The following is a 27,500-nucleotide window of genomic DNA, read 5'->3' as shown; positions in this document are numbered from 1 at the left end:
AGGCCAATGAAGGAGGTAGTATACCTCTACTCTCCCCCCCTTACTAACTCCCCGTTACTCACACTTATTTATTTACTCTTACTCTGCTCTTCTCTCCATGTTTACTAGTCTCAACTTGCTTATATTTCCCATCCTTTACATTAATGCTGCTCCATTTACACCTAAATCATTTGATTTATTAGCCTCTTTTTACTGCGACTTCGGCATTTTAATTAATGAAACAAAACTGGATAAGTTTAGATTTAGAAAGGATATTGGAAAGTACTGGACTGGAAATAGATTAGTCGCTGAGTGGAACAGTCTGCCTAGTAGGGGTTATAAGCTTAAAACTTGGGTGGCTTCAAATATAAACTAGATATATACACGAGTAAGAGGGGTTGCGTTTGAGTGGGACTTGCACAAGGGTTAACAGGGTTATCAAAGCTTATTCTTTGGGTGGGATTGAAAATGGGTTGGGTTAATATTTTTGCTAGTGGGTTTGGGTTTGAAAAGAACCTGGTTAGTGTGGGCCAGTAGGCCCCTTTTATGTTCTTAAAATTCTTATCATAGATGGTTGGAAAAACGGGATGCCTTGTTGCGACCTCTTAATGCAAGAGTGGAGAAACACTAGTGCTATTTTCCTTTGTAGACGAAGCTAAATGTCCTGTGCTGTTAAACACCCACGAGTGTACTGGTGTGAGTATAAACCTGGGTAATACATTAAGATTCCTGGACCGAAGCGTTGTCCTATAAATATATCCTAGTGTTTGTTCAAGTTTCTAACCCAACTGATAGGAGTAAACGTGTTAGTAAACGACACAAGGAATAATGAGCTTTTCTTTCCTCACTCGTTTCAAACATGATTACTACGTGTTCCTTAGACATCGTATGGACCCTCCTTGTGTAGTTCCCCATGAATATAAAATAATAATAATAATAATAATAATAATAATAATAATAATAATAATAATAAGAAGAAGAAGAAGAAGAAGAAGAAGATAAATGTGCAACTTGTCGGTACTGTATGCAATTTTCGAATTCACTCAATAATAATAATAATAATAATAATAATAATAATAATAATAATAATAATAATAATAATAATAATAATAATAATAATAATAATAATGCATATACTAATATCTAGATAGGTTTAGGCTGCCGGAAAAATCTAAGAAACGTGTTTTCGTATACCATAATCCCAGTCCCCTGTACTTCAGTGATCCGTTAAAAGTATCGTTTCCCACAAGCACAGCCTCCTCTACCTTGCACACATAGCAACAGCGTAGATTGCTGCATAAGATTCTAACGTAGTCCCCCTCAAGGAAGGTTCCTTGATGTTGGTGAGGGGCTCTTGATTTAGGGAATTGGATCTGTGCTCCAGTTCCCCGAATTAAGCCTGAATGCCTTCCACATCCCCCCCCCCCAGGCGCTGTATAATCTTCCGGGTTTAGCGCTTCCCCCTTGATTATAATAATAATCTAACGTAGTCGATCGGAGGAGGGATTTACAGGTTATTACACTGAAAATATTATAACAACTTCCTCATTCAAATGTCACCTCCACAGCCCAAACTGTTCCTAAACTTTCACTATGATATACGAGCTAAGAACATTTAAAACCAGTGAGAAAAATGAGTTATCCATTTATTTCACGAAAATTAATATCCCAGATTTAGTAATGAAATTGGCAAATTAGGGCCTGTTACACATGGCAATAACAACACCAACTTTCCCTTCAGCAAATTACTACGGTACTTTACATTTGAAGCTTCCCAGAAGATGCAACCAAAAGTTGTACCAAAGAAATTAGCAAATTAACACAAACACACACACACACACACATACACACACACACACACACACACACACACACACACACACACACACACACACACACACACACACACACACACACACACACATACACACACACCGGACGAGGATGAGGCAGGACTGCAAAGAGACCTGGAGAGGCTGGACATGTGGTCCAGTAACTGGCTTCTCGAATTCAATCCAGCCAAATGCAAAGTCATGAAGATTGGGGAGGGGCAAAGAAGACCGCAGACAGAGTATAGGCTAGGTGGACAAAGACTACAGACCTCACTCAGGGAGAAAGACCTTGGGGTGACCATAACACCGAGCACATCACCGGAGGCACACATCAACCAAATAACCGCTGCAGCATACGGGCGCCTGGCAAACCTGAGAATAGCGTTCCGATACCTTAATAAGGAATCGTTCAAGACACTGTACACTGTGTATGTTAGGCCCATACTGGAGTATGCAGCACCAGTCTGGAACCCACACCTGGTCAAGCACGTCAAGAAGTTAGAGAAAGTACAAAGGTTTGCAACAAGGCTAGTCCCAGAGCTCAAGGGAATGTCGTACGAGGAAAGGTTAAGGGAAATCGGACTGACGACACTGGAGGACAGAAGGGTCAGGGGAGACATGATAACGACATACAAGATACTGCGGGGAATAGACAAGGTGGACAGAGATAGGATGTTCCAGAGAGGGGACACAGGGACAAGGGGTCACAACTGGAAGCTGAAGACTCAGACGAGTCACAGGGACGTTAGGAAGTATTTCTTCAGTCATAGAGTTGTCAGCAAGTGGAATAGCCTAGCAAGTGAAGTAGTGGAGGCAGGAACCATACATAGTTTTAAGAAGAGGTATGACAAAGCTCAGGAAGCAGAGAGAGAGAGGATCCAGTAGCGATCAGTGAAGAGGCGGGGCCAGGAGCTGAGTCTCGACCCCTGCAACCACAATTAGGTGAGTACAATTAGGTGAGTACACACATAAGAAGTATTTACAGTGGAGACAGGAAGGTCTCTGGGTGGCCAGAACAGAGTGGGACACCAACAAGGAATATACCAACAAGTGTTAGATGACACACACACAACTGAGGAGGAGGGGAAGAAGCTGCTAAGGGACCTTGATACCTCAAAGGCAATGGGACTAGACAACATCTCCCCATGGGTCCTTAAAGAGGGAGTAGAAATGCTGCGTATGCCACTAACCACAATCTTCAACACATCCCTTGAAACTGGGCAACTACCTTAGATATGGAAGCCGGCCACTGTAGTATCCATATTTAAAAAAGGAGACAGAAAAGAGGTACTAAACTATAGACCAGTGTCACTGACGTGCATAGTATGTTAAGCCATGGAGAAGATCATCAGGAGGAGAGTGGTGGAGCACCTGGAACGGAACAAGAGTATAAACCCCAACCAGGACGGATTTATGGAAGGCAAATCCTTTGTCACAAACCTTCTGAAGTTTTTGGATTAAGTAACAGAAGTAAGACACGAGAGAGAGGGGTGGGTTGATTGCATCTTCTTGGACTGCAAGAAGGCCATTGACACAGTTTCTCACAGGAGATTGGTGCAGAAGCTAGAGGATCAGGCACGTATAACAGGAAGGGCGCTGCAATGGATCAGAGAATACCTGACAGGGAGGCAGCAACGAGTCATGGTACGTGATGAGGTATCACAGTGGGCACGTGTGACGAGCGGGGTCGCACAGGGGTCGGTCCAAGGACCAGTGCTATTTCTGGTATATGTTAGTGACATGATGGAAAGGATAGACTCAGAAGTGTCCCTGTTCGCAGATGGTGTGAAGTTAATGAGGAGAATTAAATCAGAAGAGGATCAGGTAGGACTTCAGAGAGACCTGGATAGGCTGGACACATGATCCAGCAACTGGCTTCTCGAATTTAACGCCACCAAATGCAAAGTCATGAAAATCGGGGAAGGGCAAAGAAGACCGCAGACGGAGTATAGGATAGGTGGCCAAAGACTGCAAACCTCGCTCAAGGAGAAAGATCTTGGGGTGAGTATAACACCGATCACGTCTCCGGAAGCACACATCAACCAGATAACTGTTGCATCATTATGGGCGCCTGGCAAATCTGAAAATAGCGTTCCGATACCTTAGTAAGGAATCGTTCAAGACACTGTATACCGTGTACGTCAGGCCCATACTGGAGTATGCAGTACTAGTTCGGAATCCATACCTGGTCCAGCACGTCAAGAAATTAGAGAAAGTGCAAAGGTTTGCAACAAGGATAGTTCCAGGGCTAAAAGGAATGTCCTACGAAGAAAGGTTGAGGGAAATTGGCCTGAAGACACTGGAGGACAGGAGGGTCAGGGAAGGCATGATAACGACATATAAAATACTGCGCGGAATAGACAAGGTGGACAGATTCAGGATGTTCCAGAGATGGGACACAGAAACATGGGGTCACAATTGGAAGTTGAAGACTCCTATGAGTCAAAGGGATGTTAGGATGTATTTCTTCAGTCACAGAGTTGTCAGGCAGTGGAACAGACTAGAAAGTGACGTAGTGGAGGCAGGAATCATACATAGTTTTAAGACGAGGTTTGATAAAGCTCATGGAGCAGGGAAAGAGAGGACCTAGTAGCAATCAGTGAAGAGGCGGGGCCAGGAGCTATGAATCGAACCCTGCAACCACAAATAGGTAAGTTCAAATAGGTGAGTACTCACACACACACACAACTGGCCAAGCACGTCAAGAAATTAGAGAAAGTGTAACGGTTTCCAGCGAGACTAGTCCCGGAGTTAAGGGGCATGTCCTACGAGGAGAGGTTAAGGGAAATCGACCTGACAACACTGGAGGACAGGGGAACCAAGACAACAACATATAAAATACTGAGAGGAATCGACAAGGTGGACAGAGACAGGATGTTCCAGAGATGGGACACAGCAACAAGGGGTCACAATTGGAAGTTGAAGGCTTAGATGAGTCACAGGGATGTTAGGAAGTATTTCTTCGGTCACAGAGTTGCCAGAAATTGGAATAGTCTGGATAGGGAGGTGGTAGAGGCAGGATCCATAGGTATGAAAGAGCTCACGGAACAGGGAGGGACCTAATAGCGACCAGTGAAGAGGCGGGGCCAGGAGCTATGACTCGACCCCTGCAACCGCAGTCAGATGAGTACAAACACATTTCAAAACGAATTAGAACATTCTTCAGAGTTAATAAGAAGAGTTATTAAGTTATTTATTATTTTTATTATTATTATTATAATCAAGGGGGAAGCGCTAAACTCGTAGGATTATACAGCGCCTGTGGGGGGATGTGGAAGGTACTCAGGATTAATTCAGGGAATTGGAGCACAGATCCAATCCCCTAGATCAAGAGCCCCTCACAAGCATCAAGGAACCTTCCTTGAGGTGTCTTAAGTTATCGTAGAGAAACTTTGAAGGAAGACTGAAGTAAACTAGACGAGTGTTATGAGCAGCAGCAGCAGCAGCAGCAGCAGCAGCAGCAGCAGCAGCAGCAGCAGCAGCAGCAGCAGCAGCAGCAGCAGCAGCAGCAGCAACAGCAGCAGCAGCAGCAGCAGCAGCAGCAGCAGCAGCAGCAGCAGCAGCAGCAGCAGCAGCAACGCAGCAACGCGCAGGCAGCAGCAGCAACAGCAAACAGCAAGGCGCAGCGCGTTGTTGCAGCTGCAGCTGCTTGCTGCGTTGTAAGCGCTGCTGCAGTTAAACAGCAAGCTTGCAAGTTGCAGCGCTGCGTTGCTGCGGCAGCGGCAGCTGCGAGCGCGTTGCTGTGCTGCTGCTGCTGCAGCTGTTCGCAAGCGGTGCTGCTGCTGCGCTGCTGCTGCGCGCAACGGCGCAGCGCTGTTGCTGTTGCTGCTGCTGCAGCGCAGCAGCAAACAGCAAGCAACAGCAGCAGCTAGCAGCGCAGCGAGCAGCAGCTAGCGCTGCAGCAGCAGCAGCAGCAGCAGCAGCAGCAGCAGCAGCAGCAGCAGCAGCAGCAGCAACAGCAGCAGCAGCAGCAGCAGCAGCAGCAGCAGCAGCAGCAGCAGCAGCAGCAGCTGCAGCAGCAGCAGCAGCAGCAGCAGTTCTGAAGTGGTCAGTCCCTCAGCCTAGTAGCAGTAGTAGTAGTAGTAGTTCTGAAGTTGTCAGTCCCACAGCCTAGTAGTAGTAGTAGTAGTAGTAGTTCTGAAGTGGTCAGTCACTCAGCCTAGCAGTAGTAGTAGTAGTAGTTCTGAAGTGGTCAGTCACTCAGCCTAGTAGTAGCAGTAGTTCTGAAGTTGTCAGTCCCACAGCCTAGTAGTAGTAGTAGTAGTAGTAGTTCTGAAGTGGTCAGTCACTCAGCCTAGCAGTAGTAGTAGTAGTAGTTCTGAAGTGGTCAGTCCCTCAGCCTAGTAGCAGTAGTAGTAGTAGTAGTTCTGAAGTTGTCAGTCCCACAGCCTAGTAGTAGTAGTAGTAGTAGTAGTTCTGAAGTGGTCAGTCACTCAGCCTAGTAGTAGCAGTAGTTCTGAAGTTGTCAGTTCCTCAGCCTAGTAGTAGTAGTAGTAGTAGTAGTTCTGAAGTGGTCAGTCACTCAGCCTAGTAGTAGCAGTAATTCTGAAGTTGTCAGTTCCTCAGCCTAGTAGTAGTAGTTCTGAAGTGGTCAGTCACTCAGCCTAGTAGTAGTAGTAGTTCTGAAGTTGTCAGTCCCACAGCCTAGTAGTAGTAGTAGTAGTTCTGAAGTGGTCAGTCACTCAGCCTAGTAGTAGTAGTAGTAGTAGTAGTAGTTCTGAAGTTGTCAGTCCCTCAGCCTAGTAGTAGTAGTAGTAGTAGTTCTGAAGTTGTCAGTCCCTCAGCCTAGTAGTAGTAGTAGGAGTTCTGAAGTTGTCAGTCCCTCAGCCTAGTAGTAGTAGTAGTAGTAGTTCTGAAGTTGTCAGTCCCACAGCCTAGTAGTAGTAGTAGTAGTAGTTCTGAAGTTGTCAGTCCCTCAGTCTAGTAGTAGTAGTAGTTCTGAAGTTGTCAGTCCCTCAGCCTAGTAGTAGTAGTAGTAGTTCTGAAGTTGTCAGTCCCTCAGTCTAGTAGTAGTAGTAGTAGTTCTAAAGTTGTCAGTCACTCAGCCTAGTAGTAGTAGTAGTAGTAGTTCTGAAGTTGTCAGTCACTCAGCCTAGTAGTAGTAGTAGTAGTTCTAAAGTTGTCAGTCACTCAGCCTAGTAGTAGTAGTTCTGAAGTTGTCAGTCCCTCAGCCTAGTAGTAGTAGTAGTTCTGAAGTTGTCAGTCCCTCAGCCTAGTAGTAGTAGTAGTAGTAGTTCTGAAGTTGTCAGTCACTCAGCCTAGTAGAAGTAGTAGTTCTGAAGTTGTCAGTCCCTCAGCCTAGTAGTAGTAGTAGTAGTTCTGAAGTTGTCAGTCCCTCAGCCTAGTAGTAGTAGTAGTTCTGAAGTTGTCAGTCCCTCAGCCTAGTAGTAATAGTAGTAGTTCTGAAGTTGTCAGTCCCTCAGCCTAGTAGTAGTAGAAGTAGTAGTTCTGAAGTTGTCAGTCACTCAGCCTAGTAGTAGTAGTAGTAGTTCTGAAGTTGTCAGTCCCTCAGCCTAGTAGTAGTAGTAGTAGTAGTTCTGAAGTTGTCAGTCCCTCAGCCTAGTAGTAGTAGTAGTAGTTCTGAAGTTGTCATTCCCTCAGCCTAGTAGTAGTAGTTCTAAAGTTGTCAGTCCCTCAGCCTAGTAGTAGTAGTAGTAGTTCTGAAGTTGTCAGTCCCTCAGCCTAGTAATAGTAGTAGTAGTTCTAAAGTTGTCAGTCCCTCAGCCTAGTAGTAGTAGTAGTTCTGAAGTTGTCAGTCCCTCAGCCTAGTAGTAGTAGTTCTGAAGTTGTCAGTCCCTCAGCCTAGTAGTAGTAGTAGTAGTTCTGAAGTGGTCAGTCACTCACCCTAGTAGTAGTAGTAGTAGTAGTAGTAGTAGTAGTAGTAGTAGTAGTAGTAGTAGTTCTGAAGTTGTCAGTCCCTCAGCCTAGTAGTAGTAGTAGTAGTTCTGAAGTTGTCAGTCCCTCAGCCTAGTAGTAGTAGTAGTAGTTCTGAAGTTGTCAGTCCCTCAGCCTAGTAGTAGTAGTAGTAGTAGTTCTGAAGTTGTCAGTCCCACAGCCTAGTAGTAGTAGTAGTAGTAGTTCTGAAGTTGTCAGTCCCTCAGTCTAGTAGTAGTAGTAGTTCTGAAGTTGTCAGTCCCTCAGCCTAGTACTAGTAGTAGTAGTTTTGAAGTTGTCAGTCCCTCAGTCTAGTAGTAGTAGTAGTAGTTCTAAAGTTGTCAGTCACTCAGCCTAGTAGTAGTAGTAGTAATAGTTCTGAAGTTGTCAGTCACTCAGCCTAGTAGTAGTAGTAGTAGTTCTAAAGTTGTCAGTCACTCAGCCTAGTAGTAGTAGTTCTGAAGTTGTCAGTCCCTCAGCCTAGTAGTAGTAGTAGCTCTGAAGTTGTCAGTCCCTCAGCCTAGTAGTAGTAGTAGTAGTAGTAGTTCTGAAGTTGTCAGTACCTCAGCCTAGTAGAAGTAGTAGTTCTGAAGTTGTCAGTCCCTCAGCCTAGTAGTAGTAGTAGTAGTTCTGAAGTTGTCAGTCCCTCAGCCTAGTAGTAGTAGTAGTTCTGAAGTTGTCAGTCCCTCAGCCTAGTAGTAGTAGTAGTTCTGAAGTTGTCAGTCCCTCAGCCTAGTAGTAGTAGTAGTAGTAGTTCTGAAGTTGTCAGTCCCTCAGCCTAGTAGTAGTAGTAGTAGTAGTAGTAGTTCTGAAGTTGTCAGTCCCTCAGTCTAGTAGTAGTAGTAGTAGTAGTTCTGAAGTTGTCAGTCACTTAGCCTAGTAGTAGTAGTAGTAGTTCTGAAGTTGTCAGTCCCTCAGCCTAGTAGTAGTAGTTCTGAAGTTGTCAGTCCCTCAGCCTAGTAGTAGTAGTAGTAGTTCTGAAGTTGTCAGTCCCTCAGCCTAGTAATAGTAGTAGTAGTTCTAAAGTTGTCAGTCCCTCAGCCTAGTAGTAGTAGTAGTTCTGAAGTTGTCAGTCCCTCAGCCTAGTAGTAGTAGTTCTGAAGTTGTCAGTCCCTCAGCCTAGTAGTAGTAGTAGTAGTTCTGAAGTGGTCAGTCACTCACCCTAGTAGTAGTAGTAGTAGTAGTAGTAGTAGTTCTGATGTTGTCAGTCCCTCAGCCTAGTAGTAGTAGTAGTAGTAGTTCTGAAGTTGTCAGTCCCTCAGCCTAGTAGTAGTAGTAGTTCTGAAGTTGTCAGTCCCTCAGCCTAGTAGTAGTAGTAGTTCTGAAGTTGTCAGTCCCTCAGCCTAGTAGTAGTAGTAGTAGTAGTTCTGAAGTTGTCAGTCCCTCAGTCTAGTAGTAGTAGTAGTTCTGAAGTTGTCAGTCCCTCAGCCTAGTAGTAGTAGTAGTAGTTTTGAAGTTGTCAGTCCCTCAGTCTAGTAGTAGTAGTAGTAGTTCTAAAGTTGTCAGTCACTCAGCCTAGTAGTAGTAGTAGTAGTAGTTCTGAAGTTGTCAGTCACTCAGCCTAGTAGTAGTAGTAGTAGTTCTAAAGTTGTCAGTCACTCAGCCTAGTAGTAGTAGTTCTGAAGTTGTCAGTCCCTCAGCCTAGTAGTAGTAGTAGTTCTGAAGTTGTCAGTCCCTCAGCCTAGTAGTAGTAGTAGTAGTAGTAGTAGTAGTTCTGAAGTTGTCAGTCCCTCAGCCTAGTAGTAGTAGTAGTTCTGAAGTTGTCAGTCCCTCAGCCTAGTAGTAGTAGTAGTAGTTCTGAAGTTGTCAGTCCCTCAGCCTAGTAGTAGTAGTAGTTCTGAAGTTGTCAGTCCCTCAGCCTAGTAGTAATAGTAGTAGTTCTGAAGTTGTCAGTCCCTCAGCCTAGTAGTAGTAGTAGTAGTTCTGAAGTTGTCAGTCACTCAGCCTAGTAGTAGTAGTAGTAGTAGTAGTTCTGAAGTTGTCAGTCCCTCAGCCTAGTAGTAGTAGTAGTAGTTCTGAAGTTGTCAGTCCCTCAGCCTAGTAGTAGTAGTAGTAGTTCTGAAGTTGTCATTCCCTCAGCCTAGTAGTAGTAGTTCTAAAGTTGTCAGTCCCTCAGCCTAGTAGTAGTAGTAGTAGTAGTTCTGAAGTTGTCAGTCCCTCAGCCTAGTAATAGTAGTAGTAGTTCTAAAGTTGTCAGTCCCTCAGCCTAGTAGTAGTAGTAGTAGTTCTGAAGTTGTCAGTCCCTCAGTCTAGTAGTAGTAGTAGTAGTTCTAAAGTTGTCAGTCACTCAGCCTAGTAGTAGTAGTAGTAGTAGTTCTGAAGTTGTCACTCACTCAGCCTAGTAGTAGTAGTAGTAGTTCTAAAGTTGTCAGTCACTCAGCCTAGTAGTAGTAGTTCTGAAGTTGTCAGTCCCTCAGCCTAGTAGTAGTAGTAGTTCTGAAGTTGTCAGTCCCTCAGCCTAGTAGTAGTAGTAGTAGTAGTAGTTCTGAAGTTGTCAGTCCCTCAGCCTAGTAGAAGTAGTAGTTCTGAAGTTGTCAGTCCCTCAGCCTAGTAGTAGTAGTAGTAGTTCAGAAGTTGTCAGTCCCTCAGCCTAGTAGTAGTAGTAGTTCTGAAGTTGTCAGTCCCTCAGCCTAGTAGTAGTAGTAGTAGTTCTGAAGTTGTCAGTCCCTCAGTCTAGTAGTAGTAGTAGTAGTAGTTCTGAAGTTGTCAGTCACTTAGCCTAGTAGTAGTAGTAGTAGTTCTGAAGTTGTCAGTCCCTCAGCCTAGTAGTAGTAGTAGTAGTAGTTCTGAAGTTGTCAGTCCCTCAGCCTAGTAGTAGTAGTAGTAGTTCTGAAGTTGTCAGTCCCTCAGCCTAGTAGTAGTAGTTCTGAAGTTGTCAGTCCCTCAGCCTAGTAGTAGTAGTAGTAGTTCTGAAGTTGTCAGTCCCTCAGCCTAGTAATAGTAGTAGTAGTTCTAAAGTTGTCAGTCCCTCAGCCTAGTAGTAGTAGTAGTTCTGAAGTTGTCAGTCCCTCAGCCTAGTAGTAGTAGTTCTGAAGTTGTCAGTCCCTCAGCCTAGTAGTAGTAGTAGTAGTTCTGAAGTGGTCAGTCACTCACCCTAGTAGTAGTAGTAGTAGTAGTAGTAGTAGTAGTAGTTCTGAAGTTGTCAGTCCCTCAGCCTAGTAGTAGTAGTAGTAGTAGTAGTTCTGAAGTTGTCAGTCCCTCAGCCTAGTAGTAGTAGTAGGAGTTCTGAAGTTGTCAGTCCCTAAGCCTAGTAGTAGTAGTAGTAGTAGTTCTGAAGTTGTCAGTCCCACAGCCTAGTAGTAGTAGTAGTAGTAGTAGTTCTGAAGTTGTCAGTCCCTCAGTCTAGTAGTAGTAGTAGTTCTGAAGTTGTCAGTCCCTCAGCCTAGTAGTAGTAGTAGTAGTTTTGAAGTTGTCAGTCCCTCAGTCTAGTAGTAGTAGTAGTAGTTCTAAAGTTGTCAGTCACTCAGCCTAGTAGTAGTAGTAGTAGTAGTTCTGAAGTTGTCAGTCACTCAGCCTAGTAGTAGTAGTAGTAGTTCTGAAGTTGTCAGTCCCTCAGCCTAGTAGTAGTAGTAGTTCTGAAGTTGTCAGTCCCTCAGCCTAGTAGTAGTAGTAGTTCTGAAGTTGTCAGTCCCTCAGCCTAGTAGTAGTAGTAGTAGTAGTAGTTCTGAAGTTGTCAGTCCCTCAGCCTAGTAGAAGTAGTAGTTCTGAAGTTGTCAGTCCCTCAGCCTAGTAGTAGTAGTAGTAGTTCTGAAGTTGTCAGTCCCTCAGCCTAGTAGTAGTAGTAGTTCTGAAGTTGTCAGTCCCTCAGCCTAGTAGTAATAGTAGTAGTTCTGAAGTTGTCAGTCCCTCAGCCTAGTAGTAGTAGTAGTAGTAGTTCTGAAGTTGTCAGTCACTCAGCCTAGTAGTAGTAGTAGTAGTAGTAGTAGTAGTAGTTCTGAAGTTGTCAGTCCCTCAGCCTAGTAGTAGTAGTAGTAGTTCTGAAGTTGTCAGTACCTCAGCCTAGTAGTAGTAGTTCTAAAGTTGTCAGTCCCTCAGCCTAGTAGTAGTAGTAGTAGTTCTGAAGTTGTCAGTCCCTCAGCCTAGTAATAGTAGTAGTAGTTCTAAAGTTGTCAGTCCCTCAGCCTAGTAGTAGTAGTAGTTCTGAAGTTGTCAGTCCCTCAGCCTAGTAGTAGTAGTTCCGAAGTTGTCAGTCCCTCAGCCTAGTAGTAGTAGTAGTAGTTCTGAAGTGGTCAGTCACTCACCCTAGTAGTAGTAGTAGTAGTAGTAGTAGTAGTAGTAGTTCTGAAGTTGTCAGTCCCTCAGCCTAGTAGTAGTAGTAGTAGTAGTTCTGAAGTTGTCAGTCCCTCAGCCTAGTAGTAGTAGTAGTAGTTCTGAAGTTGTCAGTCCCTCAGCCTAGTAGTAGTAGTAGTAGTAGTTCTGAAGTTGTCAGTCCCACAGCCTAGTAGTAGTAGTAGTAGTAGTTCTGAAGTTGTCAGTCCCTCAGTCTAGTAGTAGTAGTAGTTCTGAAGTTGTCAGTCCCTCAGCCTAGTAGTAGTAGTAGTAGTTTTGAAGTTGTCAGTCCCTCAGTCTAGTAGTAGTAGTAGTAGTTCTAAAGTTGTCAGTCACTCAGCCTAGTAGTAGTAGTAGTAGTAGTTCTGAAGTTGTCAGTCACTCAGCCTAGTAGTAGTAGTAGTAGTTCTAAAGTTGTCAGTCACTCAGCCTAGTAGTAGTAGTTCTGAAGTTGTCAGTCCCTCAGCCTAGTAGTAGTAGTAGTTCTGAAGTTGTCAGTCCCTCAGCCTAGTAGTAGTAGTAGTAGTAGTAGTAGTTCTGAAGTTGTCAGTCCCTCAGTCTAGTAGTAGTAGTAGTTCTGAAGTTGTCAGTCCCTCAGCCTAGTAGTAGTAGTAGTAGTTCTGAAGTTGTCAGTCCCTCAGCCTAGTAGTAGTAGTAGTTCTGAAGTTGTCAGTCCCTCAGCCTAGTAGTAATAGTAGTAGTTCTGAAGTTGTCAGTCCCTCAGCCTAGTAGTAGTAGTAGTAGTTCTGAAGTTGTCAGTCACTCAGCCTAGTAGTAGTATTAGTAGTAGTAGTTCTGAAGTTGTCAGTCCCTCAGCCTAGTAGTAGTAGTAGTAGTTCTGAAGTTGTCAGTCCCTCAGCCTAGTAGTAGTAGTAGTAGTTCTGAAGTTGTCATTCCCTCAGCCTAGTAGTAGTAGTTCTAAAGTTGTCAGTCCCTCAGCCTAGTAGTAGTAGTAGTAGTAGTTCTGAAGTTGTCAGTCGCTCAGCCTAGTAATAGTAGTAGTAGTTCTAAAGTTGTCAGTCCCTCAGCCTAGTAGTAGTAGTAGTTCTGAAGTTGTCAGTCCCTCAGCCTAGTAGTAGTAGTAGTAGTTCTGAAGTTGTCAGTCCCTCAGCCTAGTAGTAGTAGTAGTAGTTCTGAAGTTGTCAGTCCCTCATCCTAGTAATAGAAGTAGTAGAATTGAAGTTGTCAGTCCCTCAGCCTAGTAGTAGTAGTAGTAGTAGTAATAGTAGTAGTTCTGAAGTTGTCTGTCACTCAGCCTAGTAGTAGTAGTAGTAGTAGTTCTGAAGTTGTCAGTCCCTCAGCCTAGTAGTAGTAGTTCTGAAGTTGTCAGTCCCTCAGCCTAGTAGTAGTAGTTGTAGTAGTAGTAGTTCTGAAGTTGTCAGTCCCACAGCCTAGTAGTAGTAGTAGTAGTTCTGAAGTTGTCAGTCACTCAGCCTAGTAGTAGTAGTATTAGTAGTAGTTCTGAAGTTGTCAGTCCCTCAGCCTAGTAGTAGTAGTAGTAGTAGTAGTTCTGAAGTTGTCAGTCACACAGCCTAGTAGTAGTAGTAGTAGCAGTAGTAGTAGTAGTTTTGAAGTTGTCAGTCACTCAGCCTAGTAGTAGTAGTAGTAGTAGTTCTGAAGTCAGTCCCTCAGCCAAGTAGTAGTAGTAGTAGTAGTTCTGAAGTTGTCAGTCCCTCAGCCAAGTAGTAGTAGTAGTAGTAGTTCAGAAGTTGTCAGTCACTCAGCCTAGTAGTAGTAGTAGTAGTAGTAGTAGTAGTTCTGAAGTTGTCAGTCACTCAGCCTAGTAGTAGTAGTAGTAGTAGTAGTAGTTCTGAAGTTGTCAGTCCCTCAGCCTAGTAGTAGTAGTAGTAGTAGTTCTGAAGTTGTCAGTCCCTCAGCCTATTAGTAGTAGTTCTGAAGTTGTCAGTCCCTCAGCCTAGTAGTAGTAGTAGTAGTAGTTCTGAAGTTGTCAGTCCCTCAGCCTAGTAGTAGTAGTTCAGAAGTTGTCAGTCCCTCAGCCTAGTAATAGTAGTAGTAGTAGTAGTTCTAAAGTTGTCAGTCCCTCAGCCTAGTAGTAGTAGTAGTAGTAGTTCTGAAGTTGTCAGTCCCTCAGTCTAGTAGTAGTAGTAGTAGTAGTAGTTCTGAAGTTGTCAGTCCCTCAGCCTAGTAGTAGTAGTAGTAGTTCTGAAGTTGTCAGTCCCTCAGCCTAGTAGTAGTAGTTCTGAAGTTGTCAGTCCCTCAGCCTAGTAGTAGTAGTAGTAGTAGTAGTAGTAGTTCTGAAGTTGTCAGTCCCTCAGCCTAGTAGTAGTAGTAGTTCTGAAGTTGTCAGTCCCTCAGCCTAGTAGTAGTAGTAGTAGTTCTGAAGTTGTCAGTCCCTCAGCCTAGTAGTAGTAGTAGTTCTGAAGTTGTCAGTCCCTCAGCCTAGTAGTAGTAGTAGTAGTTCTGAAGTTGTCAGTCCCTCAGCCTAGTAGTAGTAGTAGTAGTTCTGAAGTTGTCAGTCCCTCAGCCTAGTAGTAGTAGTAGTAGTTCTGAAGTTGTCAGTCCCTCAGCCTAGTAGTAGTAGTTCTGAAGTTGTCAGTCCCTCAGCCTAGTAGTAGTAGTAGTAGTTCTGAAGTTGTCATTCCCTCAGCCTAGTAGTAGTAGTTCTAAAGTTGTCAGGCCCTCAGCCTAGTAGTAGTAGTAGTAGTTCTGAAGTTGTCAGTCCCTCAGCCTAGTAATAGTAGTAGTAGTTCTAAAGTTGTCAGTCCCTCAGCCTAGTAGTAGTAGTAGTTCTGAAGTTGTCAGTCCCTCAGCCTAGTAGTAGTAGTAGTAGTTGTGAAGTTGTCAGTCCCTCAGCCTAGTAGTAGTAGTAGTAGTTCTGAAGTTGTCAGTCCCTCATCCTAGTAATAGAAGTAGTAGAATTGAAGTTGTCAGTCCCTCAGCCTAGTAGTAGTAGTAGTAGTAATAGTAGTAGTTCTGAAGTTGTCTGTCACTCAGCCTAGTAGTAGTAGTAGTAGTAGTTCTGAAGTTGTCAGTCCCTCAGCCTAGTAGTAGTAGTTCTGAAGTTGTCAGTCCCTCAGCCTAGTAGTAGTAGTAGTAGTAGTAGTAGTAGTTCTGAAGTTGTCAGTCCCACAGCCTAGTAGTAGTAGTAGTAGTTCTGAAGTTGTCAGTCACTCAGCCTAGTAGTAGTAGTATTAGTAGTAGTTCTGAAGTTGTCAGTCCCTCAGCCTAGTAGTAGTAGTAGTAGTAGTAGTAGTTCTGAAGTTGTCAGTCACACAGCCTAGTAGTAGTAGTAGTAGCAGTAGTAGTAGTAGTTTTGAAGTTGTCAGTCACTCAGCCTAGTAGTAGTAGTAGTAGTAGTTCTGAAGTCAGTCCCTCAGCCAAGTAGTAGTAGTAGTAGTAGTTCTGAAGTTGTCAGTCCCTCAGCCAAGTAGTAGTAGTAGTAGTAGTTCAGAAGTTGTCAGTCACTCAGCCTAGTAGTAGTAGTAGTAGTAGTAGTTCTGAAGTTGTCAGTCACTCAGCCTAGTAGTAGTAGTAGTAGTAGTAGTTCTGAAGTTGTCAGTCCCTCAGCCTAGTAGTAGTAGTAGTAGTAGTTCTGAAGTTGTCAGTCCCTCAGCCTAGTAGTAGTAGTTCTGAAGTTGTCAGTCCCTCAGCCTAGTAGTAGTAGTAGTAGTAGTTCTGAAGTTGTCAGTCCCTCAGCCTAGTAGTAGTAGTTCAGAAGTTGTCAGTCCCTCAGCCTAGTAATAGTAGTAGTAGTAGTAGTTCTAAAGTTGTCAGTCCCTCAGCCTAGTAGTAGTAGTAGTAGTAGTTCTGAAGTTGTCAGTCCCTCAGCCTAGTAGTAGTAGTAGTAGTTCTGAAGTTGTCAGTCCCTCAGCCTAGTAGTAGTAGTAGTAGTTTTGAAGTTGTCAGTCCCTCAGCCTAGTAGTAGTAGTTCTGAAGTTGTCAGTCCCTCAGCCTAGTAGTAGTAGTAGTAGTTCTGAAGTTGTCAGTCCCTCAGCTTAGTAGTAGTAGTTCAGAAGTTGTCAGTCCCTCAGCCTAGTAATAGTAGTAGTAGTAGTAGTAGTTCTAAAGTTGTCAGTCCCTCAGCCTAGTAGTAGTAGTAGTAGTAGTAGTTCTGAAGTTGTCAGTCCCTCAGCCTAGTAGTAGTAGTAGTAGTTCTGAAGTTGTCAGTCCCTCAGCCTAGTAGTAGTAGTTCTGAAGTTGTCAGTCCCTCAGTCTAGTAGTAGTAGTAGTAGTTCTGAAGTTGTCAGTCCCTCAGCCTAGTAGTAGTAGTAGTTCTGAAGTTATCAGTCCCTTAGACTAGTAGTAGTAGTAGTAGTAGTTCTGAAGTTGTCAGTCACTCAGCCTAGTAGTAGTAGTAGTTCTGAAGTTGTCAGTCCCTCAGCCTAGTAGTAGTAGTAGTTCTGAAGTTGTCAGTCCCTCAGCCTAGTAGTAGTAGTAGTAGTTCTGAAGTTGTCAGTCACTCAGCCTAGTAGTAGTAGTAGTAGTAGTAGTTCTGAAGTTGTCAGTCCCTCAGCCTAGTAGTAGTAGTAGTAGTAGTAGTTCTGAAGTTGTCAGTCCCTCAGCCTAGTAGTAGTAGTAGTTCTGAAGTTGTCAGTCACTCAGCCTAGTAGTAGTAGTAGTAGTAGTAGTTCTGAAGTTGTCAGTCCCTCAGCCTAGTAGTAGTAGTAGTAGTAGTAGTTCTGAAGTTATCAGTATTAGTATACTTTTTCAGTGACAGAATTATGACTACACGCATTTTTGCAAAATTTCTACTTGATTATTAAAAGCAAATACATATCAGGCAGTGCCGGATTTAACTATAGGTTTGGCAGGCTGAAGCCTAGGGCCTCAAAGTCTAAGAGGCCCCCGGTCAAGGTGTATAATATTTTTAACACTGTCATAGGCCTTTCATTTGCATGCTGTCATAACGCACTATAGTATCCTTTCACTCTAGTTCAGAATAATACTGTCTTAAGCCAATAACTCGACACTAGCATTGATTTCAGTACTGATTGTGTCCTTCAATGAAAGTAGTGAGATAGATGAGTTGACGGAGGCCCTGTTATTTGTACTCTGATGTTAATGAGACGGCTGAAAATAGGAGAACTGAAATTTGCGTTTATGTTGCAATTTTGGACCCGTGTGCTGGTCATTTTCACAAGGTTACTTCAGATTTTTTTAAGTAAAATTAGAGAAAATTTTGACGAGTTTGAGCAATAAGGAAAAACCAGCTTGCCAAATGTTACTACAGAACTGTCGCAAGGAGACAAAGAGTAAAGAAACGGCAGGGAAATGATGGAAGTGAACCTGATCCTGATGCCTTAGATGAACTCTCATGAGATAAGTTTAGGATAATTTTTTTGTTCCTATACTAGATGCACTTGGAGTCAATTTAAGAAGAGCCACTATGTACAATGATGCTGAATAAATGTTTTTCTTTCTTGGTAATCTGACAGAATCTAAGCAAGAAATTCAGCAAGGTGTTGAAGTGTTGATGGCAGCATAACCCAGAAGATGTTGACCTGAAACCTACTGATGAACTTTTGCACTTTTACTTGTACGTGAGACAAAACCGAAGGCCTACAGAAGAGCAGTCACTGTCTCATACAGACTTTTAACAAATTATATACAAGGGAAAACTTAAATGGCCTTCCTTAATGTGTAAGCAATCTTGTGGTTATTTCTTAGCTTAATGGTCACTAACTGCTCGGGAGAGAGGTCTTTTACAAGCCTCGAAAGAATTAAAAATGAATTAAGGGCCACATGGTCTCAAGAGAGATTATCCGCACTGACTATTCTCTGCATTGAAAGTGACAAACTTAGACAAATAAATTTTTACGAACTTTTGAATGATTTTGCTATAAGGAAGGGGAGAAAAGAAGCTTTTTTAGTCTGAGTGTATTTGATGATTATAGTTTCTTTATTTTTTAATACGTATTTTAAAAATATATGTATTTAGAAGAATATTATAGTAAACTTACAATTTCATTTTCCTAAAAATTCCTAAAAATTGCAAAAGTTTTTCTCAGTGTTAATTTTAACATTTATGCTTTTTTTTTTGTCGATCACTACGGTATTTAACAGTAACATCTTATGACCTTTAGAAGAGGAATTGTGAATTGCGGAATTTGAAACACCCGTCATCATCCTAGACTTCACTGAATTTTGTTTAAAACACTCTTCCATCTTCCTCTAGTGGTGAGGCTGAGGGATTTGTGAGGCGCCAACAATGGAATAGCCTAGCCCTAGGGCCTCTCTTCATCTAAATCCGGTACTGGTATCAGGATATACAGATACGCTAAGTCTAAACGGACTTAGAGGATTCTGAGGCTCCACAAGAGTTCATTGCTTAAATTAATACAGTGATTACCATCAAGACTGAACCAGGGAAAAATGCCGCTTGATGTGTACTGAAGAACACTAACCAGGATAACAAAATAAGCTTTCCCGGAAAGTTTACAGAAAATATGTGAAAAGTTGGAGAATAGAGTAGGTATAAGTCACAAGGCCAGTTAAGAGGTAGAAATGTGTGTGAGATGAGATGGAAAGTGATGGAGAGTTGTAATCCGGAAACAGAAGATGAGGAGATAACAATGGCTCAAAAACATAAAACAGCAGAATCTGAAAATATATATTCAGAGGTGAGAGAGAGAGAGAGAGAGAGAGAGAGAGAGAGAGAGAGAGAGCAAGAAAAGGCTGTGGGCCCAGACAAGTTGAGCCCAAGATTGTTGAGAAGATGTGCAGACCAGCTAGCAGCACCTCTAACTCGCATCTTTCAGCACTGCCTAGTACAGTGTAAATGGCCCTCTCTATGGAAAGAGGCAAATGTAGTCCCTGTTTACAAAAAGAAGAGCAGAGCAGAAATCAGCAACTACAGACCAGTGTCACTCCTGTCTATCACTAGTAAGATCCTTGAGACAATAATCTCAAGACAAATGACAGAGTTTTTTGACTATCACTCACTACTTTGTGATCGTCAATATGGCTTCAGGAAAGGTTACTCTGCTGCTGATCTGTTGTTAAACCTCTCCACTAAGTGGCACCAGTCACTGGATGAATCCAAAGTCAGCTGTGTGATAGCACTGGACATTGCTGGCGCTTTCGACCGGGTGTGGCACCAGGGCCTCTTAGCGAAACTACAAGCACTGGGAATTGCAGGCTCTACGCTAGGTCTCCTCAGTGATTACCTTCAGGGTAGATCTCTAAGTGTAGTTCTCAATGGAACGGAATCAGCAAGACATCCTATTGGGGCAAGTGTTCCACAAGGAAGTGTGCTGGGACCATTGTTATGGAATGTCTACTTCAACGACCTTCTTCATCTCATCCCAGAATCACATGCATATGCAGATGACTGCACACTGACATTCACTTATCCAAGAGAAGAAATGCCAGCTGCTCTAAGCTGCATCAATCACCAGCTGAGAGCTATATCAGCTTGGGGAAATAGATGGCAAGTAACATTTGCACCTAAGAAAACGCAAATGATCGTTCCTAGGCACCATGATGGTATTGCTGGTGCAGTAGTAAGGATGAATGGGAGGGTGTTGGCACCTGGAGAAGAAGTTGATATCCTTGGGGTGAAATTTGACTCCAAACTAACCATGTTGTAAATCTTGCAAACAAGGCAGCCAGGAAGCTTACAGCACTTCGCCGTATCTCGCATCTACTTGACAGTAGGGGTTGCAAGATTCTGTACGAGGCACAAGTACGCTCGCACCTTGAGTATGCTCCACTTTCTTGGTTTGCCTGCCCCCCCTCTCATCTTCGACTGCTTGACAGAGTAGAGAACAGAGCAAGACGTCCCATCTCTCGCCTGGACCCATCCTGGATAGATCTGTCATTTCAGCAGAGCCTTCAACATAGGAGGGATGTGGGTGGCCTTACTGTTATGTACAAGGCCAATATTGTCAAAGTACCACACTTGGATCCACTTCGAGGACAGCGTGAAACAAGCTTTTATGCCACAAGACGGGCAGAAAGCAGCAACTTCACTCTGGTTGTACCCTTCTCAAGAACATCACTCCATCTGAGATCATACATACCCAGGATGACTCGACTATGGAACACATTCGTACAGCATAATGATGTCAACGAGATAAAGTCAGTTGATCAAATGAAAATGCTGGCCCACAGATGGCTCCAACTTCATCCTGTTCCCTACTTGTATATCTCATAACAATAAAAGTGCTTTCAAATGAGCTGATGTAGGTAACAGCTCTTAGCTTGCCAATATAGTTAGGAATCCTTAACCTGTAAATAGCTTGTCACTAAAGCTAGGGATCCTTAACCTTGTCAAACCCTGTGTATAAAAAAAAAAAAAAGAAAAAAAAATGAGAGAGAGAGAAAGGTATATGGAGAGAGAGAGAGAGAGAGAGAGAGAGAGAGAGAGAGAGAGAGAGAGAGAGAGAGAGAGAGAGAGAGAGAGAGAGAGAGAGAGAGAGAGAGAGAGAGAGAGAGAGAGAGAGAGAGAGAGAGAGAGAGAGAGAGAGAGAGAGAGAGAGAGCCATAACATTTGACACTGACTATCAAGAAATTAGCAACTAGCACGAAGAAGAAAAATTGGTGAAACTTGTAGGTACTACACCGAGGGGATCTGCAAATATGGAATTAAATCTAGCTCTCCACACAACAGAAAGTGTTCCGGTATGTTACTACAAACACTGTATCGTTATGATAAAGATGGCAAGTGTTTTCACAATGAGATGTGTAGATCATTTCTACGACTCAAAAAATGTTACTAAGTGTCCCAACTTCGTACGCGAAAAATACATGGTATAAAAATTATGTATTATGTGCTAAACAAGAATAATAATTTTCTTGAGGGTAGGAGAAATGATTTAAGCAAAAGGGAAAAAAACAATGAAAAAATAGAAGTACAAAGACGCAGGGCGGCGGAACTCAACAAACTAATTCTTGAAACACAAGTCCAACAACAGCCCGCAGTTCTTTTCAGTACTGGAGAGAATGGATTTATTTGTGCTAGGTGACACATACCAGTATGATGTAGTACCAGAGGTACTGAAAAAAAAAAATAGCCCAACATCCTAAACTGTAAATTTTCCATAGATTTTACCATTCACTGTTTAAGAAGGAAGGAGAGATATCAGAGCTGGACAATGTACAGAGCTTGCTTACTGCCAGCACAGAGCAAATAAATCCTTTAAACGACTGGAGAGAAGAGAGAGAGAGAGAGATATCTGACACTATTTATATTGAAGATAATCCAAATTCTACACAAACAGTTTGATCCAGAGACCGGGTTTGGAAGGTAGAAATGTTTTCAAATCGGTCACAAATATAACGCAGATTTTTAACAAACGCTAGCATGTGGTAGTATATTACCAAATAAACCAAGACTGCTTATTTAATGTATACTTAGTTGTATGACAGTAACTGACAGTAACTAATTGATTAATTGGCTTTAAAGCCTATCGACTACAAAGTGTTAATGAGGCTTCGTGTAACCTCTAAACCACCAGTCAGAACACTTTAATTATAAATGTAGGAAGTAAACACCAGGTGTATATACTTGTATATATCTTCAAATTCTCCCCCACACTCTCACATTTTTCCCCACACTCTCATATTCCACCCCACACTCTCACATTCTTCCCCACACTCTCATATTCCACCCCACACTCTCACATTCTTCCCCACACTCTCATATTCCACCCCACACTCTCACATTCTTCCCCACACTCTCATATTCCACCCCACACTCTCACATTCTTCCCCACACTCTCATATTCCACCCCACACTCTCACATTCTTCCCCACACTCTCATATTCCACCCCACACTCTCATATTCCACCCCACACTCTCATATTCCACCCCACTCTCTCACATTCTACTCCACACTCTCATATTGCACCCCACACTCTGACATTCTACTCCACACTCTCACATTCTACTCCACACTCTCATATTCCACCCCACACTCTCACATTCTTCCCCACACTCTCATATTGCACCCCACACTCTGACATTCTACTCCACACTCTCATATTGCACCCCACACTCTGACATTCTACTCCACACTCTCATATTGCACCCCACACTCTCACATTCTACTCCACACTCTCATATTCCACCCCACACTCTCACATTCTTCCCCACACTCTCATATTGCACCCCACACTCTGACATTCTACTCCACACTCTCATATTGCACCCCACACTCTCACATTCTACTCCACACTCTCATATTGCACACCACACTCTCACATTCTACTCCACACTCTCATATTGCACCCCACACTCTCACATTCTACTCCACACTCTCATATTGCACACCACACTCTCACATTCTACTCCACACTCTCATATTGCACACCACACTCTCACATTCTACTCCACACTCTCACATTCTACTCCACACTCTCATATTGCACACCACACTCTCACATTCTACTCCACACTCTCATATTGCACCCCACACTCTCACATTCTACTCCACACTCTCATATTGCACACCACACTCTCACATTCTTCCCCACACTCTCATATTGCACCCCACACTGACATTCTACTCCACACTCTCATATTCCACCCCACACTCTCACATTCTTCCCCACACTCTCATATTGCACCCCACACTCTCACATTCTACTCCACACTCTCATATTGCACCCCACACTCTCACATTCTACTCCACACTCTCATATTCCACCCCACACTCTCACATTCTACTCCACACTCTCATATTCCACCCCACACTCTCACATTCTACTCCACACTCTCACATTCTACTCCACACTCTCATATTGCATCCCACACTCTCACATTCTACTCCACACTCTCATATTCCACCCCACACTCTCACATTCTACTCCACACTCTCATATTCCACCCCACACTCTCACATTCTACTCCACACTCTCAAATTCGACACCACACTCTCATATTGCACCCCACACTCTCACATTCTACTCCACACTCTCATATTCCACCCCACACTCTCACATTCTACTCCACACTCTCATATTCCACCCCACACTCTCACATTCTACTCCACACTCTCACATTCAACGCCACACTCTCATATTTGCATCCCACACTCTCACATTCTACTCCACACTCTCACATTCTACTCCACACTCTCACATTCTACTCCACACTCTCATATTGCACCCCACACTCTCATATTGCACCCTACACTCTCACATTCTACCCCACACTCACATTCCACCCTACACTCTCACATTCCACCCCACACTCACATTCCACCCCACACTCTCACATTCCACCCCACACTTTCACATTCCACCCTACACTCTCACATTCCACCCCACACTCACATTCCACCCCACACTCTCACATTCCACCCCACACTCTCACATTCCACCCCACACTCTCACATTCCACCCCACACTCTCACATTCCACCCCACACTCTCACATTCCACCCCACACTCTCACATTCCACCCCACACTCTCACATTCCACCCCACACTCTCACATTCCACCCCACACTCTCACATTCCACCCCACACTCTCAAGTTCAGCCCTACACCCTCAAATTCTATGCAACACCCTCGAATAGTTTACAACCTTGAGAGTGTTTCGGGGGTCAATGCCCCCGCGGCCCGGCTCATGACCAGGCCTCCCGGTGGATCAGGACCTAATGAACCAGGCTGTTACTGCCGGCCCCCGCAAACCAACGTACGGACCACAGCCCGACTGGTCAGGTACTGGCTTTAGGTACCTGTTCAGCTCCCTTTTTAAAACAGCCAGGGATCTATTGGTAATCCCCTTTATGTATGATGGGAAGCAGTTGAACAGTCTTGAGCCTCTGACAGTTAATGTGTTGTCTTTTAGTGTACTAATACCACCCCTGCTTTTCATTGGGGGATGTTGCACTGCCTGACGGGTCTTTTGCTTTCGTAGGGAGTGATTTTCATGTGCAGATTTGGGACTAGTCGCTCTAAGATTTTCCATGTGTATATTATGAGCCATCTTTCTCGCTTGCATTTCAAGGAGTACAGGTCAAGGGACTTCAACCGCTCCCAGTAATTGAGGTGCTTTACTGCACTTTTACGTTCATTAAAAGTTCTCTGTATATTCTCCAGGTCTGTAATTTCGCCTGCCTTGAAAGGGGCAGTTAGTGTACAGTAAAAACGATTTGAAGAGAATCATTTTTGGTTTGGTATTCCTAGTTTTGAAGGTTATCATTATCCATCTTGCCATTTTTCTGGCAAATATGGTAAAGACATTGTTGTGATCATAGAAAGTGAAATTTTCTGATGCTATCACTCCTAGGTCCTTCATATATTCTCAAATTCTACCCAACATTCGAATTTTAACGACCTTCAAGTTCTAAATCACAACTTCAAATTCTACTTCACACCCTCAAAGTCTAAAGCCCTCTCTAAAGTTGTAACCAACGTTCTCTAACTCTAATCCCCTCCATCTAATTCTAAACAAAACTCTCAAATTCTAACTCTCATATTCCATCCAATCATCACTGTATAATGAATACATCAAAGTAAGAAACATGAAAGCCATTATCACAGTACTGACGTTATCACGGCGTATTTTCCTAAGAACTTTGGAAGACTATTTCTCCACAAAAAAAAGAAGATTTGTGATATAAATTTTGAGCCAAGAATACCAGAGCAGCTTAGCATTTCTTACTCTGAGTCGAAGCTTTTAAAGTCAGTTTCTCAAGTATAAGACTTATCCACATAATGTGGGCCATTATGGCTGCAATTCAGGTGCAATAATGTCAGTGTGTATATGCACTAATATACACATTCTCTGTGCATACACTGAGAAATAGGTTTCCTTGCGTGTGTCTTTGACCATCCTCACGATGAATATCAAGATTAAGAGTCACTGACTCAGCATTGATTCTTCAACCCCTAACTTAACCCGTAGTGAATCTGCTTCTAGTGATTCTGGTTACTAGTCTAGTTTTAAATGTAGGTCAAATCATTGCTCAGTTACATGATGACTGTCTTTGTGGTAATGCATTGGGTCCTTCGGGCACTTTCTCCGGTGATCCCAATAAGCTTGAAGCTTGGTTTACCTTAGTGGAATGGTTCGTCCTTGATACACACGAACACCCTGCAGACGATTACTACATAAGGCAAGTTGAAGATTGAGACACTTATGCAACATATGGGAATGTTTATTGAAGAAACGTTTCGCCACACAGTGGCTTCATCAGTCCAATACAAAGCAGAAAGGTGGCGAAACGTTTCTTCAATAAAGATTCCCATATGTTGCTTAAGTGTCTCAATCTTCAACTTGTCGGTTTTCAAAGCCATTCATCACAACTGTCAGACACTGCATCATCATGGGATCTTAATACAAAGAATTCTTCAACACTTGTCCAACCTTTGGACGAAGACCTACTTACTGCTTCGCCTCACCTGACTACAGTATATAAGCCACGTCTACGGCCCTATGTTGTACATTCTACAAGGTTGATAGACTGAACACATCGACTCAAGGCTGAGGGACTGATTACCTCAAACTTCTCCTCTCCTTACACCTTTCTGCTTTGTATTGGACTGGTGAAGCCACTGTGTGGCGAAACGTTTCTTTAATAAAGATTCCCATATGTTGCAAAAGTATCTCAATCTTCAGCTTGTCGGTTTTCAAAACCATTAATCATTACATAAGGCGAGCTGGAGCGTCGGTAGTAGAGGGCGACTTCAACGCCAAACAATTTACTGAGTTTGAAGAGGTCCAACACCTCACTAAATGAAAGTTAAGACACATGTGCAACATCTGGATATCTTTATTGTAGTAGACGTTTCGCCATCCAGTGGCTTTATCAATACAGATTCTAGGACATAATAGGAAGACAGTAGAACTATATACAAAAGATGAGGTAATCAGTCCCTCGGCCTTGGAGTTAGTGTTCACAGCATCGTGGTGGAGGAGAATCTGGAGCAAAGACAAGAAGACTGGCGGTTTATATAGGCGTCAGTGGAAGGGACGGGCAGCAGACGAGGGCAAAGTCACTGGTAGGCGGGATTCCCCAGTGGAAGTAGGTCCTTCCCAAAGAGATGGGTTAGTTGCAGCAGCCGTGAAGGTCTTGTAGATGTCCTCTGAACCAAGATTCCATGATGTTGCAGTGTCTGACAAGTTGTGCAAGAAAGGTATAAAATACCGACAATATGAAAGTTAAGACACATGTGTCTTAACTTTCATATTGTCGGTATTTTATACCTTTCTTCCACACCTCACTAAATGGTCAGACTTAAGGATTGTGCTCATGAATATTTCTTGAAGGGCTCTGCCCAACATTATTTCCACCTAATGTTGAGGACCCTTGATGTGAAGTATGAAAAGGGTTAGGCTAGGTTAGGTTAGGCTAGGTTAGGTTAGGCTAGGTTAGGTAAGGTTTGTCAGGAAACAGGACAAAATGAAAAAGGAGAAACATGTTGGCTATCTTTTAGGAGCACTGCACAAGACCTGTGTAAACAACTTTTTGACGAGCTCAAAGCATCCCCACGAACTGACGAAAATAGTAAGATTTGTGTAAACGACGTTGCTTTCTTTATGTTTGCTGTGCGGTCCAGTGACCTTTCCCGTTGCACTTATCTCAGAAAGTCTCTCACTCCATCTTATTACCTCCTCTTGTAGTTCCATATTCTGTTACTCCATTTCATAATTTTCATTTCCAACAGATATTCCAACACTAACACCACATGTATCATAATGTGTCATAACAATTTTGTGTAAAATACAGGTTGAGTCATGCTGCTGTACTCTAACTCCGGTTGTCTTCTTCAGACACTCTCAGAAAACTCTCCATTACTGCTTCCATAAGTTTTATTCTCCATGATTCACGTACTTCATTGGATTTTGAACACTACGTCAGTCTCCATGTGGTTGAAATCTCCTAGTACTAAGAGTTTAGTTTTGCTTAATTTTGCTCTCTCTCTCTCTCTCTCTCTCTCTCTCTCTCTTTGCACAGGGTTTAACAAGGTTAGGGTAAGGATTCATAACTTTATTTACAGGCTAAAAGCTGCTACCTACATCACCTCTCTCTTCACTCACCGACTTCTCTGTTCCCAAGCAGCACTTACTTACATTCTTTCTAAACCTAAAATTACCCAATTTGAATCCGTTATTTCGACAACAAACAAAAACAATTACTCACGTGGTGGTCGAAGTTGTTGGTGATATAAGCCCTGACGAATCTGTTGCGTCTCTCGATAGTCATACCATTACGAACCTCAGCCGAGTTGAGCATGTGGTAACACTCAGCCAGCGCCACTCCATACAGCAGGTCGTACTTCCCAAACACCGACGTTTCTCTCTTCATTGACCTATGGAGAACAACAAATGTGATAGGCATTTCACGAATATCCCAAACTTCAAAGGACATTTCGGTCCTTCATGGGTTATTATTAAAGCCGAACGCACTACAAGGTGATCTAAGGCTTCGTCTCTAAATAATTCCAGGCATAGTACTGCGATTTTAACATATCGTAATATGTAAACAATCGCAGACAGACGATTCCAACAATTCAATACAAGGCACGAGGGATGGAGAAGCTGTGGCTGGTGTCAAGCTACCCTACTCTGAGAAAACTTCCCTTTATTTCTTCGGTTGCTACTCTTGCAACATTGCATGCAATGCAATGTTGT

At 43.2% G+C, this 27,500-nt stretch overlaps 1 protein-coding gene across 1 annotated transcript in view; it reads right to left on the bottom strand.

Moving 5' to 3' along the window:
• LOC128703847 (uncharacterized) overlaps positions 1–27,237 on the bottom strand; it is a 231,110-nt gene extending 203,873 nt beyond the window's left edge. Inside the window, exon 1 of the mRNA XM_070103774.1 lies at positions 27,010–27,237. Coding sequence (XP_069959875.1) covers positions 27,010–27,237 — 228 coding nt within the window. The remainder of the gene's footprint in view (positions 1–27,009) is intronic.
• Between the last annotated feature and the right edge of the window lie 263 nt (positions 27,238–27,500).

This window comes from Cherax quadricarinatus, chromosome 87 (genome assembly GCF_038502225.1).
Source record: "Cherax quadricarinatus isolate ZL_2023a chromosome 87, ASM3850222v1, whole genome shotgun sequence".
In the NCBI taxonomy this organism is placed as follows: Eukaryota; Metazoa; Arthropoda; class Malacostraca; order Decapoda; family Parastacidae; genus Cherax; species Cherax quadricarinatus.
Note: the sequence above shows the minus strand (reverse complement) of the source record. Positions and strands in the feature narration are given on the sequence as shown.